Source organism: Cetorhinus maximus, chromosome 5 (assembly GCF_964194155.1).
Source record: "Cetorhinus maximus chromosome 5, sCetMax3.hap1.1, whole genome shotgun sequence".
Lineage (NCBI taxonomy): Eukaryota > Metazoa > Chordata > Chondrichthyes > Lamniformes > Cetorhinidae > Cetorhinus > Cetorhinus maximus.
Window position 1 is genome coordinate 56838795 of NC_135883.1, and position 17925 is coordinate 56856719.

Here is a 17925-nt window from a genome sequence, read left to right on the forward strand (position 1 = left end):
AACGTAAGGAGTGAGCTTGTCATTAGTGGTTTTGTTTTGCCCCATTTTTAAATTATTGTTAAGTTGGTGTGATGTTCAACACCTTTTCATTTAGTTTGATTTCTGTATGCCAAGTTGCAAATCATTAAATGTGTTGGTTCTCAACAAGCCTCTGGGTGCTTCATTAGTTCTGCAGATGAAGGGTAACCCATGATGTTATGAGCGACTTGTTTGTCATTGAACTTTATTGAAATGGCACATAGTTTATGTTACTGACCAAGCAAATGTTGCTCTCAGGTATTGAATATGGAGCCTGCAGCCCTGGCATGTGGTGGTCATTCTTATTTGGTAGGCTAGCTGAAAGAGCGTTGGATCAAAGCCTCCCTGGTGTCCCTGCCTCCCTGGAGGTTGCCCAGGTCAGCGTCTATGCCCTCAGCATTCTCCTGACCATGCTCGTCCTCGGACTCACTCATCGTCTGCTGCCAGAGCAGCTGTGTCAACATCTTCTTCCTCCACTGCGTCCCCTCTTTCCAGTGCCAGATTGTGGAGAGCGCAGCATGCAACCACTATCAGTGATACACCACCTGGGGGGTATTGCAGTGCACCCCCTGAATGGTCCAGGCATCAGAAGCACATCTTGAGAAGACCTATGGTTCTCTCTATCACAGCCCTTGTGGAGGCGTAGCTCCTGTTGTACCGCTGCTCGGCCTTAGTTCTTGGATGGCAGAGGGTTGTCATGAGCCACCTTTTATGGAGATAACCCTTGTTACCCAACAGCCATCCATCCAGTCTGGCTGGAGCACTGAAGAGCCTCGGCACCTGGGAGTGTCTCAGGGAGTGTCATGGGAGCTGCCAGGGTACCTTGCACAGACTTGCAGAATCTGCATCCTGTGGTCACACACTATCTGGACGTTCATGGAGTGGAATCCCTTCCTGTTGACAAAGGCTCCCCGCTTACCCGCTGGTGTCTTGATGGTCACTTGTGTGCAGTCGATTGCACCCTGGATGCGGGGGAACCCACCAATTGCGGCAAAGCCTCTGGCTCGCTCTGCCTAGCTAGCCTCGTCCGTGTGGTAGTGAGTGAAATTAAATGCATGCCTGAATAGAGCATCTGTCACCAACTTGACACAACTGTGGACAGCTGATTGGGAGACTCCACAAAGATCACCCACCGACCCCTGGAAAGAGCCAGAGGCATAGAAGTTGAGAGCCACTGTGACCTTCAGCGCCTCTGGCATGGGGTGTCCACCCACACAGTCGGAACTGATCTCAGGGCCGATCCTCTGACAGACAGACGTCACAGTCTCCCTTGAGAGGCGGAGCCTCCTTCGGCATTGTACCTCAGACATATTGAGGTAGCTGCATCGTTGCCTGTAAACCCTGGCAGCAGCATAGTGGCGTCTTCTGCAGCCCCTTTCCGCCTTGGACTACCTTTTGGCCCTGCGCCCCTTGTGCCTGTGCCTGTCCTCCAACAGGTAGCTCCCCTGGAAGCTGAATATGGACTCCTGGCCTCCTCCCCTTCTGGCCCTCTCTTCCTCCTCAGAGGAGGTGCCTCCAGCAGAGACCACAATCCTCATTCCCAGGGTAAGAGAAAGCTGTCTGATACCTGGAAGGCCCCAAGTGTTATGATTCCTCCCGAGTCCTGAACTGAAGCCTGTTATTTCTGTCAAAGCAGCTCTGAAGCGAAATGAAGTTGTCCTGTTCGCACAAGCAAGTAGCAGTAAGTTATAAACTAAAGTTCTAACAGCTTGCATTAGCGACCCCACTCACCCCTCTTATCCCACCCGTGGATGAGGTTTTTAAAAATGTGGCCTACCTGCCTGTCCATTGCACCCGTGCGACGTCCTGAAAATCTCATGGGCTGCGCAAAATCATTGTCAATTGCTGCCTCAAGGGCCTTAACTGGCCTGCTAATTAATGGCGGGCACGCCTCCGAACTCACAGCACGTCCGCCTTCTGAAATATCACAATGACGTGCAGTGACATCAGGACGCATGCCTGACGTCATCGCACGCCACTTTACGCACATGCGTGTCGGGCCCGCCCCCACACGCCAACTGTGAAATTCTGTGCTTTGGTTTTCTTTTGCTTCCTGCTTTGCTGGCTGTGTAAACTCTTCAATCTGATTGGCTAATCACTGTTTGTGGATGCCACAGATCCCCTGTAGAGGGTGCTAAATTCAAAGTCATGTCGGAAAAGAGGAAATTTATGCTCCAGAGTGCACTAAATCTTCGGAAGCATATTTTCTTTAAGGGCAACAGTGAATGCCATCACTTTGCTGCTGGCTGCAAAATCCAGGCCATTATCACAGAATCACAGAATCTTTACAGTTCAGAAGAAGGCCATTTGGCCCATCAAGCATGCGCTGACTCCCCAAAAGAACATTCTACCTAGTCCCACTCCCTTGCCTTATCCCCATAACCCTGCACATTCTTTTCAAATAGCAATCCTTTTGAACACCTTGATCGAACCTGCCTCCACTACCCTCTAAAGAATTTTGTTCCAGACTCCAACCACCCTCTGGTGAAAAAATCTTTCCTCGCATCACTTTGACTCCTTTTGTCAATTATTTTGAACCTGTGCCCTCTAGTCCTTGATGCACTCTTGATTGCAAAGTTTCTCACAATTTACTCTGTCCATGCCCCTCAGGATCTAGACTACCTCTATCAATTCTCCTCACAGCCTTCTTTTCTCCAAGGAAAACAGTTCAAACCTCTCCTATATATCCTCATAGCTACAGTTTTTTATCCCTGGAATCACCCTTGTGAATCTTCTCTGTACTTTCTCGATTCCCTTCACATCCTTCCTCAAGTATGGCGTCCAGAACTGGACGCAGTACTCCAGATGAGGCCGCACTAGTGTCTTATACAAGTTCAACATGACCTCCTTACTCTTGTACTCAATGCCCCTATTAATAAAGCCTAAGATACTATATGCTTTATTGACTGCTCTCTCCACCTGCCCTGTCATCTTCAATGATTTATGTACATATAAAGTTAGGAATTAGAGAGAGTTTAAATAAGTTATATGTGTATTTGGGTGTGTTAGGAATAAGGTTTATCTTTAAGTTTAAGTTTAATTTGTATTTCTGTATTTGTGGCATAAAAGGATGAAACCTGAGTTTTAATGAGATTTTATGACTCTTGTTACAACAAGCAGGGTAGAAAAGAACTGTAAGATAAAAGCAAAAAACTGCGGATGCTGGAAATCCAAAGCAAAAATAAATTTTTATTTTTGTTTTTGCTTTAGAAAAGAACTGTGCTGTTACCCGGTGACAAGAGTCCAGAGAGAGAGGCCCCATGCACATACAGACAAAGAAACTGAAAGAAGTTTGAGTTCAGTGTGCTCTAAAGTTGAAAGGAGTTGCTAGCAGAAGCAGTATAAGAGAGGGACAGATAGGAAGTCCCAAACTAAAGTTGAAACCAGCTGCCAGGAGAAGCTGGACAGGGAAGAGCTGCAGGAAGCAGGTTTCCCCAAAGAACAGAAGGGGCGAAGTCCCGAGAAGACCTTCTAGTCAAAGGGAGCGAACGGGAATCTGGAAAAGTTTCTTTTAAGTGAAGTTGAGAGTGCGGAACAGAGAAAGGCTCCAAGCTTAAAGGGAGAAGCTGCAGGAAGCAGATTTAAAGCAATATAGTCTTGTGAGAAACCAGAAGATCCAAGGAGACAGCTCAAGGTCTGTAACTCATTACTATGGGCAAAGGTATTCTTTTGGTATGGCTGGGTCAGTGAGAGAGAGCACCTGGAAAGAAGCTTGATTGCACATGGCGATCCAGGAGAGCTTGAAACCCTGGAGGTGCACCCTTGTGGAAGGGATCTGAGAGAAAGCATCGGTTTGGGAGAAGTTTTCAAAGTGAATTCTTCGAAAGTGGAGATTGGAAACCCTCGTATGAAAGACAGCTCAGTGAGACCGGTTGGCTCATGGTGTGACAAGCATCTGGGGGGAGTTGAGGAGAGACCCAGAGCATCTGTTTGGGCTGGCATCTGTCACTTGGTTTCAGAGTGTGGTGTGCCTGACTACGATTGCCTGTTGATTTACATGGACTGTGAACAGAGTATACGATAACTTTGTAACTTGTAACTTGCAAATTTGTTTATATCTGTAAATGTATAGTTGTGGGTGAAGGAGTATTGTAATGTAGTTCATCTTTTCTTGATTAAAAAATGTCAACGGTGATGAGGATAGTCTTGAACTTCAAAAGGACATAGACATGTTGGTGGATTGAGCAGACAAGTGGCAGATGAAGCTCAATGCAGAGAAGTGTGAGATGATTCATTTTGGCAGGGAGAATATGCTTTTATCTATAGATTCTTTTGTTAAAAGTTCAATAGCTGACTCCTGTGTCTCTGTTCAGTAGCCACTTTCCACATATCTAAACAAAAAATAAAGGTTATGGTCTATCAAGCCAGGTACCACCCTGGAATCTGGCTTGTCCAGTAGTAACATCAGCTGCGATCATAAAAATACATCAAGGTGCCTCTGTTCCTGCATCTCCTTTAGAGTTTCTCACTTTATTTTATACTGTCTCTCCATATTCTTCCGGCCAAAATGAATCACCTCACACTTCTCTGCATTGAGCTTCATCTGCCACTTGCCTGCCCAGTCCACCAACATGTCTATGTCCTTTTGAAGTTCAAGACTATCCTCATCACCGTTGACAATGTTTCCAGTCTTTGTATCAAATTTTGGAAACATGCCCTGAACACCACAGTCTAGGTTATTAATATATATCAGGAAGATGAGTTGGGACATATCCACAACTTTTATTTAAGCATTTGATAAAAATTTAAGTACCCTCATGAAACCTTATCCCACCCGTGGTTGAGGTTTCATGCTTTTTCCGAGGCCCGCCTGGGCTCCTGGTCCGCCCGCCAACCTTAAGGTTGATCGGGCAGGTCCATCAATCAGGTTAATTAATTTTTTAATGGCCTTAATATGAAGTTGACAGTTTGGCGGGCGTGCAGCCAAATCGGCTGCGCGCCTGCCGAACTGAAAATCTAAATGACACGGGGTGACGTCAGAACACACGCCCAACGTATTTACACGTCGGTGAGCAGGCACTGCCCCTGCTCACCGACCAGAAGATGCTGGCCCGGAAGTTTTCCTACCACTAAAGTCAAACTGACTGGTCTGTATTTGCCAGCTTTATCCTTGCACCCCTTCTTTGAACAAGGGTGTGACGTTCACAATTCTCCGGTCCTCTGGCACCACCCCTGTGTCTAAAAAAGACTGGAAGATTATCACAAGTGCCTGTGTAATTTTCACTCTCACTTCCCTTATATCCTTGGATGCATGTCACCTGGTCCTGGTACCTTATCTATTTTAAGTAAAGATAGCTTTTCTAACACCTCCTCCTTCTCAAATGTAAATTTGTCGAGTGTGCCAGTTACCTCCTCTCTCATCTCGGCCTGGATAGCATCCTCTTCCTTTTTAAAAGCAGATGCATTTTACTCGTTTAATACTTCCACTACTCTTCCTGTCTCCACATGCAAGTCCCATTTTTTATCCCTAATTGGCCCTACTGTCGTGAAGAGATAATAATGTCTATGGTGTTATTGGAAATTATTGTTAAATTGGAATTGTAGTAGAGTCTGTGTCTACGTATGTGTCTATGTGTGTGCCTGTGTGTGTCTTAATTGGATTAAAGCCAGCTAGTCCAGGTGCTTTGATGTATAGTAGTTTTGATATGTTAATTAGATAAATGTAAGGGGGAGAAGGTAAAGTGTAAATTTGCATTTGTTGAATAAACCATTCAAAAGAATGGATAAAATGTTGCACTTATCTGGGAGACGCCAAGCAATGTGTTTATATTACTTACAAAATTGGTGGAATGAAAGAATTATTGTTAGGACAGATCAAATTTAAAAACCTAGTAATACAATGGAAAATTTACATTCAATGGGGAAGCTGGGTATAAACAGAAAGGAGTTTGTGTGTGCGAGGCAGAGGCATTTAAGATCTAACCAGCCTGTAAGCCTACAACTATGTCTGGCAAAGGAGCCAAATTGCAAGGAATCTCATTTTGAATTTGTACGGTCAAATGTGCTTTGCCTGGTGTCTGTTTAAAGTCTATGGGTTATTATTGCCTTGGTGAAGATTTACCTGGGAGTGATTAATTTGGGGATTTGTTTAAAAGTTATTATGGTAGTAATTTGTAGACATGTGTATGTGTTTAATTTGTTGTTAAATTAATAAATGTTTAACTGTTGAGGCTTGGTGGTTTTATTCCTGAATTCAGAGCTGCATCTCAAACATAACAATTGAAAATATAGGTTATGACAGTTGTTCAAGTTTCCCTCTGGGATTTAAACAACTCAGCCTTTACCAACTGCTGTGTCATAACAATATTCTTTCTTTTACCTCCCTTTTATTATTTATATGCTTATAGAAGACCCCTGTTATGTTAGCTGCCTGTTTCTTTTCAGGCTCTTTCCTTGCTTTTTTAATTTTTTTTTTTCACTTTCCCTCTGTCCTTCTATATTCAGCCAGATTCTCCTTTGTATTTTCTACCTGACATCTGCTGTACACGCACTTCTTCTTTTTCATCTTCACCTCTATCTCTCTTGTCATCTAGGGTGCTCTGGATTTATTTGTCCTACCTTTCCCCTTCAAGAGAATACACCTTGACATTGCCTTTTCTGTCAATGTGGCCCATTGATCCACCATCGTTTTTTCTGCCAACATTTGATTCCGCTCACTCGACTCAGATGCATTCTCATCCCATCGAAGTTGGCTTTCTCTCAATTAATTATCCCTGCTCTGGATTTTTCCTTGTCCTTTTCCATGACCAACCTAAATCTTATGATACAATGGTCACTGTCCCATAAATGCTCTCCCACTGATATTTGGTCCACTTGGGCCAACTCAATTCCCCAGAACCAGATCCAACAGTGCCTGCCCACTCAATGGACCAGAAACATACTGCTGCAGAAAATTATCTTGAGCACCTTCCAGGAACTCTCACCCCTCTTGTCCCTTTGTACTATTCCTGTCTCAGTCTATATTTGGAGAATTGAAGTCCCACCTTATAACTACTCTATAATTCTAGCACCTTTCTATAATTTCTTTTCAAATTTGTTTCTCTACATCCCTTCCACTGGTTGGTGGTCTATATACCACAACGATTAATGTTATTGCACCTTTTACATTCCTTACCTCTAACCAGAGAGATTCCATCCTTGACCCCTCTGGAACATTCTTTCTCTCCAATAATGCCTTCCTCAATCAATACTGCCACTAACCCTGTCCCCTCCTTTTCTTCCTTTCCTGTCTCTCCTAAACACCTTATACCCAGGAATATTTAACGCCCAGTCCTGCCCTTCTTTGAGCCAGGTGTCTGTTTTAAAAATAATATCATTATTCCATTTGTCATCCTGTGCCTGTGGTTCACCAATCGTATTAACCACACACTGTGCATTCACAGACACATGCACATTGACCCCGATTTAGGCTTTTTTACTTCCCCCCCCTTACTCTGACCCCATCAAATAACTCTAATTCTACCAAACTCTCCTAATATTCTATTTAACTTGATACTACTCTCTGATATATTCTCCATATTAGTTAATATTTCTCTACTTCCCACTGCCAGTTTTTCTCCTCTCCATTCTGAATTTCCCCTCAGGTTCCCATCCTTTTGCCAATCTAGTTTAAACCCACCCCAACAGCATTGGAAAACCTCCACACGAGGATATTAATCCCAGTCCTGTTAAAGTGTAACCTGTCCTTCTTGTACATATCGCACCTGCCTCAGAACCGATCCCAATGTCTCAGAAATCTAAAGCCCTCCTTCCTATTCCATTTCTCCAGCCATATGTTGAACTGCTCAATCTTCCTAGTATTATGCTCACTAGCACATGGCACTGGAAGTAATCCTGATATTTCTGCTTTTGAGGTCCTGCTTTTAATTTCCTTCCTAGCTCCCTAAAACCTGCTTTCAGGACCTCATCCCTTTTCCTACCTATGTCATTGGTCCTAATGTGGACCATGATCTCTGGCTGTTCACTCTCCCCCAAAAGAATGCCTTGTAGCTGCTCTGTGGCATCTTTGATCCTGGCACTAGGGAGGCAACTCACCATCCTGGAATCATGTCTATGTCCGCAGAAATACCTATCTGCTCCCCTAACTATGGAATCTCCTACCACTATAGCACTTCCACACTCTCTCTTCTCCTCCTGTGCAGCTGAGCCACCTGCAGTGCCACGGGTTTGGCTCTTACTACAGTCCCCTGAGGAACCATCTCACTCACCAGTATCCAAAGTGGACACGCAGTTAGAGAGCGAGATAGCTTCATGGATTTCCTGCACTACCTGCCTGTTTCTCTTATATACTCTTGTGGTCACCCATTCCTTCCCTGCCTGTCTACTTCTTAGCTGTGGTGTGACCACCTCTATAAACTTGCTATCCACGTAATCCTCAGCCTTGTGGGTGTACCACAATGACTCCAGCTGCTGCTCGAGTTCCGCAACCAGGAGCTCAAATTTCTTCAGCTGGTGACACTAACTGCAGATGTAGTTATTGAAGGCACTCTGTGTCTGCATGACTTCCCACATCCTGCAGGATGCACATTCCACAAAGCCAAGCTGCACTGACATAACTAAACTTTATATAAAGTGTTTACCACAGAATGGTATAATATAATAACTCACCTGTCACTCACCAATCATCTCCTCTGTGCCGTGTTTGAAAGGCCTTCACTTACCAACCAATCAACTTATGGGACTCCTGTGATGTCACTTTTAGATTTAATCTATAAATTCCTGGGTCTCTCTCTCTCTCTCTCCTTTGCTTAATGGGCTCTCACTCCGAACTCCTGCTGCTTGCTGGGCTTCCCCTATATCAAAGTAGCAGCCAGCTATTGGAGGATGAGGAAAGATAGAAAATGAAACTCATTCCCTCTTCACTGAACTCCATCACTCACCAAATTCCCAATTTAAGCACTCTAATGCACACAAAGCAGCATTTCAGTTTAGTCAAAAGCAGCACTGAAGAAGGTCTGTTTTTATGCTCCCTGATTCAAGCTTCTGAAAACCAGTTTAAGCCAGTTATCTAATTAATTCTGCAGCTCCAATCAGAGCCTGTGTACCCCTGATTTAAAGCTGGACTAAACCTCAACTTCTCCCAACCTAAAAAGCAACTTTTAGCTGATTGCTGAATTAAAGAAAAGACTAGACATTATGTATGTCCTGTCAAAAAATGGTTGCATCAATATGGAAGCTATGGTTAGCAAAGCCCAACTTTGTTGGTCTGGCTACTTATGTGGAATAAATTACTCCAGATTCCCAGAACTTGGAATTGACCTTTGTCCAAAGGGGTGTTCGCAGCCAAAAAAAGAAATATAAAGATAGTTTTAAATCTAGCCTAAAGAAATATGGTATTAGCATTGATTCACTGGCGGAAACCATCACAGACCACAAAACATGGTGATCCTTATACATGCAGGAAGATTGTAAGGTTGCACAATCCAGGATTGCCAAATGAGAAATGAAATATAGACAGAGGAAAGAATGATTGTCTTTTTCACGTGTACTATCAACTAGGTTAACCTTCATATGTCAGTTTTATGGTAAAATATGTCTTAAAAATTGGTTTACAAAGACATCAAAATGCAAGCTATGATCAATCTAAAAACTGAGATCTCTTTTTTTTTGAATGCTAAGGAATAATCCTAATTTATTATTGAGGGATTGCATTACTAATAGTGGACTATATTTTATAATTAACTTTCTTTATACGTTGTAATTTTTATCTTCTGCTATTGTCAACTATAGGAACTAACAGAGCTGACTGGTCTTTTAAAAAGTTCTAGGCCAACATTTCGGTTTGAAGTTCGGGCCACTAAATAATTCCAAACCTGCTGGAATGTTGTGGGTTTGATTAGCTGTCAATAAATTCAGGAGGAGTCATTGGTTATACAACTAACTAAAAATTGCAGAGTTTTTTGTGGTCAGTTTCTCTCACAAGTTATGGAGGCAGCCGAACAAAGGATCTGTAAACATGTAGATTAAATTATGATGGGAGCATGAATCAGAATACAATTGATTTTAAACTCCTCTGAGCTATTTTTGTGTCTGCACTGCATCTGGAAACAAAAGCAAGTCCCTTTTTGGCCCCTCTGCATTGCTGCCTGCACTTTCCCTGATTCTCCAATCTAAGCATGGTGGATGCAAAAGCCAAGGGCACCACCCCATTTGGGCCCTTGACTAATGGAAACCCAACAAAATAAGACTGGGATGTCATGTCTGCTTCAATTGCATCCTGTTTAGACAACTCAGTTGGCTTAATGTGTTTTAAACATGGCTCATAAATGATGACACCTTGTCCCTTTCTGAAGCCTCGCTGCCTAGCTACACTTTTTTAAAATCAAGGTCTCACCTCAACTAACATACTGAGTGTTAACCATGCTTTTGTTATCTCCTGGCTCGATTAGCTCTCCTGGCTAGCCTCCCATTTTCTATGTTTCATAAATTTGAGCTCATTGAAACCTTTGCCTGCATTTTGATTTGCACCAAGCCCTGTTCAATCATCACCCCACTGCTCAGTGGCCTCTTTGGATTCTGGTTCAGCCATGCCTCAAATTTAAAGTTGTCATTTTTATGTTGAAATCTATCCATGATCAAGCCCCTCACTATCTCTGTAATCTCATCCAGCCCTCCAAGAACTGTGCATTCCAAAACTTCTTGCTTCCCCGATTTTCATCCTTCCATCAAGTTCAAAGCTCTGGAATTTTCTCCCAAAATTTCTCATCTCTCTACCCCTCTCTCTCTCCCTTAAAACCTAATTCTTTAATTTAGCTTTTCGTTGCTTGTCTTGGTAACTCTGTGTCAACTTCTGTCTGACGAAAGCTCCAGTGAAACATCTAATGACATTTTACAATTTTAAAGGTGCTTTTTACTGTATATGAAATCATGTAAAAGTCAAGGGTTTTTGGAGCAGATCTTTAGGCAAAAAGTAGGGAGTCAACTTGTACATGAGTAATATTTTCAAGGGGTTGAAATCCATGCATGTTTGAGGGACAACTGTTATTTTAAAACATGAAAAATATTTACCAATTGCCCGTAAGGTACGCCATGCTTCCTGTAGGCTAAGCAGCGATAACTGTAGCTTAGATTTCTTCTTGGGTACGATGAGGGAAAAAGCACACCAATCACCATATTCCTCTTTAAATCTACAAATAAAGATTTATCTCACACTTCAACTTTTTGCGGAGGTACTTCAGCTGAGTGTAAAGTTATCAGGTTGGAGACTGTTTCCACCAATCCCGCCCCCCCAAGATGTAATATGGAGTGTGGTGCCAGAAGATATTATGATTTAAGTGTCGGTAGTCTAGTGGTATTGGTAGTATAACTATAACATCAAGAAATTATGATTACCGGCAGTAACTGTGTTTACATTATTTTGATGTAACATTGTACACCAAAAAACATGAAAAAACATGTTGCTCTACTATCTCTGAAAAATTAGGGTTGACTTATACACAAGATATATGAAAACTTAAGTACTTTTTGGCCAAAAGTCGACTATTACTCAAGTATACATGATAAATTCAAGTTGTCATTATTGAAAGATCCTCAAGGGGTGTTACAAAATTTAAAATTTACTGCATGGTGAAAGTGTGCTGAAAGGCAATGGGCATGTTTTCATTCATAGAATTAATTGGTTGTTAATCTGTAAATACTGATCTGAGAGCAATACACCACTGCCAAAATCAGGGTACATTACAAGCTGCATTTAGCAGGTTGCATTGATCTTGGCATTAAAGGTGCTCTGCATATGCATGTGATGGATTACAGTGTCATTTCTTTGATATTAAAAAGATTCTTACAAGTTTTAAATATCACAGTTAAATCTAAATGACTAGCTGGACACTTCTAAAACATGTCTTTGCAAAGATCTGGAATTTTGCTCGACTATATGCAAAGTCCAAATGGTTGGAAATTATTTAGTGAAGGTAATCTTCCACCTCCTGTGAATTGAAAATTGATTTTTTGAATCAAAAACAATTACAAAAGTATCTAGCTAATTTTGTTTTAAACAGTAATGCACTCTCTTTGAACATGTGAATTTAGTCTGAATGTCTCCTACATTTTATATTTGTAATAAAGATTAAATGATTTTCTATAGCACTAATAGTTTGAAAGGAATGTTACGGAGACTAATTTTATTATTGCATTTTATAAATATTATTAATTTGTATTCCTTGCACAGATACTGCCTGGTATTCTGCAGAAGCATTGCTGTATTTTACCTGAAAGGAACACAGGTAAAGTATTTATTTTGTGCTATTTCCCTATTTTGTTGGGATGAAGAAAATTTTTATAATTTTGAAACTATTACATTATTGGCGGATGGTATCACCTGATAGATCATATCAAATAGCATGTCCCTTTGACTGTTCGCAATAGGCAAAGTACTGATCATACCCAGCCAGCCCATTCTTGCAAAACTCAAAACATAGCGTCCAACATGTGATTCCATGATTGGACATCACTTACTAACAATCCTGATTGTGCTAGGAATTACACCAATAACCAATTTAGGATTATCAGTCGGGCTCACAGTGTGGCTCACTTATGCATGGTGGAAGCTACTTTTTTCACACACAGGGCCCTGTCCTTTGCAGACAGAAGGAGCATGTCCACACATTGCACCTTTTTCAACTAAACAAATGCTTCTGGGACAGCCATTCCCTGGTTCATTCCCCATGGCAATGCCTTGGCCAGAGTTGACCTGTCTAGTTTGAATTTAAACAAAAGCTTAGTAGTTAACTTCTCCCTGATGTTTTCTCCATGCCAATGCCTCTACCAATCAGAGTCAACTTTCCAACCAATCAGCACTCACTTCAGTATAAACTGTTGTTCCCTTTACAATTCATATTCTTACATATCTGACCTGATGAGTGCAAGATGAAAAGCTTTGACAGCATGTCTCTTTTTTTAGCAATACATTATTTTTGTTTTCATAATTGTAGTTTTTAGCAGTTGAGAGCCATACATGTGTGACCTCTGCATGACTGGCATTGACAGGTACATTTCTTGTGAGGAATTCTAAACAAAAGACATACAGACCAAAGTTTTCTAAATAATGAACTTTAAGGAAAGAAGGAAAATGTATAGAATTGATCTTCGCGTGTGTGTGTGTGTATTTATATTATAGGCATATTTTGAAACTATCTCATTCCTAGTGGATTTGCTGCACATCATCTTACGTAGATGGAAGGACACTGACAACGATTTGGAGAAGGAAGTTAGGAACATTGTCAAAAAAAGTTTTAAAACCAAAGGATTCAAATTGTTTAAAGATAAACTCTTCACTGAGAAAGACAATAGGGAAATAGGTCCTTCGTACATCAAGTGGGGCACAATTGTAGATTGATTTATAAAGAATGCATTTGTGGTTTAAGTACTTGAAGCACACACAAGATCTTTTCTCATAGCATCGAGTCAATCCTGAGGGATTAACAATTATGCTTGTAATGGATGAGTTTAAAACTCAATTGGTTCTTCCTGAAAAACAAACATTTCCCTCAGCTTGCCGTGTTACTACTTTTTCAGTTTTTTTATACACATGTAGAGAGAAGTTACTTTTGTTGTTCACAGATTTTTTCACATTATGGATTGAAATACTGCATCAGGCATTCTGGCAATCACTGTTCAAATCTAAATTTAGAGCTTTTTAATTTGTATTTCAATCTTAAAATAGAATTTTAGAAATTTTAAACATGGGCGAAATTTATAGATTGCAAAAGAAATAGCTTCTCAAAGGGAATTGAGGCCAACTATAAAGATGTGTATGTGAATGTTTAACATAATAGATACAATAGTACAATAATAGTGCAACAGGTTAATGCATGTATTAGTGTCGCTTTGTGAGCAATTTAGATATGTAACTGTTTTCTGCTTTTGTATTGGCATAATTTGATGCAGTGGTTCTTGCTATCTGCAATCACCAACTCTCCATTTGGTGTCAGAGCTAGTCCTTGCGGACCCCTCAATCCCACTGTCACAATATCTATCAACCATTGCCCCTCATTGTTTAGAAGTACAACTTTGTTTGTGGCATAATCTGATACCAAGATATGATTATGCCTGTCCACACAGACACCCATTGGTTGTTGAAGTACTCTATTACTTCCATACTCTGGACCTGTACTCCACAGAAGGTTCCCAGTCCTATCAAATAATTTCACACTATTAGTGGTTGTGACAACAATGTTATCTTCTCTAGTACAAGACAAAAACCTTGGCTTCGTGAGACCTTTCACTGCTTGCAAGTGCAAAACTTCACCACTGGTCCAGTCAATGGTCATAATGTAAAGACCTCCTTGTCCACCACTGTCTGTCACTAAGATCTGTCCCCTTGAATTCACAACAACGCCAAATGGAGACTGCCAGTTCAATTTTAAATAAAAAAGTATCTGTCCATCCCTTGCATACACAGAAACTTGTTGTTTATTGCATTCAACAATAAGGACTAAATAACCCCAGCTAGTGACTGAAATACCTGCTGGACTGTGTGGCCTTTTAGAATTTGGCTGCTTGTCATTAAAAGGGGTGTAAAACTTGCCTGAACAATCTAATGTTTGCACTGTGTGAATTGTCTTGTCAGTGATAAATATTATGCCATCGTTAGCTACTGCAGCTCCAATTGGACAGTTGAAAAGCTCCTGACCTTTGTCATGACTGCTGAACTGTTGAACTATTTTGTTGGAGAAAAGAGCAGTGTGATTTGCCATTTTAGTGGTGTAATATCTTGAGATAACAAGCTCCTCTTGACCAAGATGTGAAATGTACCAGAATGTAGGAGGCACTAAGTTAACCATTTTATTAGTTTTGTGTGTGCTAACCTCAGGCACACATTCAAGAATTGGAGCAGATGCATGAGAAAAGGGTATGCATTCATTTAATTCTTGTAGTTTCTGTATCTGTGACAATAATTCAACATCAGATGCATTGTTCATGAGATGCTCCAAAGATTGTGAAAGATCTTTGGTCTGTTCCATCTGTTTGAATGCTTCCTGAACAGTTTTCTCAAGCTGCTTCTGTTACTCCTTACAGAAATCCAAATTTATGCGAATTAGCTCTCTGTAGTTGAATGCCAACTCAACATTTGTTACTTGATGCGGCTTTTGTTATGTGTGGTTAAGAGCACAGCTAGGACATAACAGCCTGTCAGAGGAAAACAAATGCTTTTAAGAATCCCGTATCTGCAAAAGTTAGTAAAAGTTAATAAAAGATCAAATGATTCAACAGGGATGTAAAACATTTATTATCTTAATTCCCATGTACAATTATTGCAAACACAAAGACACGGCTGAAGCATTTGCAATAACCTTCAGCCAGAAATCCTGACCAGATGATCCAGCTCGGCCTCCTCTGGAGGTCCCCAGCATCACAGATGCCAGTCTTCAGCCAATTTGATTCACTCCACATGATATCAAGAAATGGCTGAAGGCACTGGATACTGCAAAGGCCATGGGCCCTGACAATATTCCGGCAATAGTACTGAAGACTTGTGCTCCAGAAATTGTCATGCCCCTAGCCAAGCTGTTCCAGTACAGCTACAACACTGGCAGCTATCAGCAATGTGGAAAACTGCCCAGGTAAGTCCTGTACACAAAAAGCAGGACAAATACAATCCGGCCAATTACCACCTCATCAGTCTATTCTCGATCATCAGTAAAGTGATGGAAGGGGTCACCAACAGTGCTATCAAGTAGTGCTTGATTAGAAATAACCTGCTCGCTGACACTCAGTTTGGGTTCCGCCAGGGCCACTCAGTTCCTGACCTCATGGTCTTGGTTCAAATATGGATAAAAGAGCTGAACTTCAGAGGTGAGGTGAGAGTGACTGTCTTTGACATCAAGGCCGCATTTGACCGAGTGTGGCTTCAAGGAGCCCTAGCAAAATTACAGTCAATGGTATTCGGGGGAAAACTCTCTAATGGTTGGAGTCAAACCTAGCACAAAGGAAGATGGTTGTGGTTGTTGGAAGTCAATCATTTCAGTTCCAAGACATCACTGCAGGAGTTCCTCAGGGTGGGGTCTTCGGTCCAACCATCTTCAGCTGCTTCCGTCATAAGGTGACGATTGCACAATGATCAGCACCATTCGCGACTCCTCAGATACTGAAGCATGCATGTCCAAATGCAGCAAGACCTGGACAATATCCAAGTTTGGGCTGACAAGTGGCAAGTACCAGGCAAAGTGCCAGGCAAAGACCATGTCCAATAAGAGAGAATCTAACCATCAACCCTTCAGATTCAATGGCATTACCATTGCTGAATCTCCCACTATCAGCATCTTTAAGGTTACCATTGACCAGAAACTGAACTGGACTAGCCATATAAATACTGTGGCTACAAGAGCAGGTTAGTAGCTCGGAATCTTGCAGCGAGTAATTCACCTCCTGACTCCCCAAAGCCTGCCAACCATTTAGAAACATTAAAAATAGGAGCAGGCCAATCAGCCCTTCGAGCCTGCTCCGCCATTCATTATGATCATGGCTGATCATCCAACTCAATAGCCTGCTCCCGCTTTCTCCCGATATCCCTTGATCCTCTTTGCCCCAAGAGCTATATCTAACTGCTTCTTGAAAACATACAACATAGAAACATAGAAAATAGGAGCAGGAGTAGACCATTCAGCCCTTTACAAGGCCCAAGTCAGGAGTCTGATGGAATACTCTCCAATTACCTGGATAAGTGCAGCTCCAATAACACTCAAGAAGCTCGGCACCATTCAGGACAAAGCAGCCCGCTTGATTGGCACCCCATCCACAAACATTCACTCCCTCCACCACAGACGCACAGCAGCAGCAATGTGTACCATCTACAAGATGCACTGCAGGAACTCACAAAGGCTCCTTTGACAGCACCTTCCAAACCCAAAGGCAGAAGGACAAGGGCAGCAAATGAATGAGAACACCACCACCTGGGAGTTGTTCTCCAAGCCACTCACTATCCTGACTTGGAAATATATCGCCGTTCCTTCACTGTCGCTGGGTCAAAATCCTGGAACTCCCTCACTATAACAGCACTGTGGGTGTACCTACACTACATGGACTGCAGCAGCTCAAGAAGACAGCTCACCACCACCTTCTCAAGGGCAATTAGGAATGGGCAATAAATTCTGGCCTAGCCAACGCCTCCCACATTCCCTGAATGAATAAAATAAAAACTCTTCCATGTTTAAACACCACTGATGTTAAGTAAGAGTGAAGAACAAACCAGACTGAGGGATTACTCATTCGAGAATCAGCTTAGAACCTTCAACTAAAATTAACAGAAAAGGGGGAAAACTCTTCTCCTCCCCAGATGCTGTTATATTCCACATACCATAGTTAACCTAAAATGTAAAGTAAGGAAAGTCTGAGAAATGTCTGTCAGTTTGTAGGTAGAACTATACAATCTTTCCATACAGTTCCTAAAATTACCTTCCTATTAAGTTACATTTACTTTCTCTTGCTGTTGACACCATTCTAAGCCTCATGATTCTTACCTGCTCTAAAATACTGCATAAACCCTTGACATTCTTTACATGGAACTGGCATACATGCAAGATGTCTTTGGAAGATGCAAGATGCCAAAATCTGTAACATTTGTCAACAGAGAAATCTGGAAAAAGCTTTACAGACAGCACTTAACTCAATATAAAATGGCAGGAATAACACATCAACAAAATGCAAGTGTTCAAAGAATGTGGAATGAGCACAATTATCCTGCTGACAAAGTTTATAAAAGCAAAAAAAAGTCAGGTGGATTTTCCTTATATTAGTCACAGCTGCTTTTGAAATTGCCTCCAAAACATAAAAATGTAGATATTCCAAACAGGCTTGTCCCAAAATCCAATTTCAAGAAGTAGAATGACAATTTTATTTGCCTATTTTGTAATGTATCTTTCCTTTATCCTTCTCTAAGCATCTCTAAGCCTATTTCTTTGTTCTCAGCAC

The 17925-nt window shown here is 41.6% G+C and overlaps 1 protein-coding gene across 1 annotated transcript in view; it reads left to right on the top strand.

Moving 5' to 3' along the window:
- The window catches only part of LOC144680658 (uncharacterized), a 163320-nt gene that overhangs the window by 119721 nt on the left and 25674 nt on the right, over positions 1–17925 (top strand). Inside the window, exon 2 of the mRNA XM_078541889.1 lies at positions 12185–12239. Coding sequence (XP_078398015.1) covers positions 12185–12239 — 55 coding nt within the window. The remainder of the gene's footprint in view (positions 1–12184; positions 12240–17925) is intronic.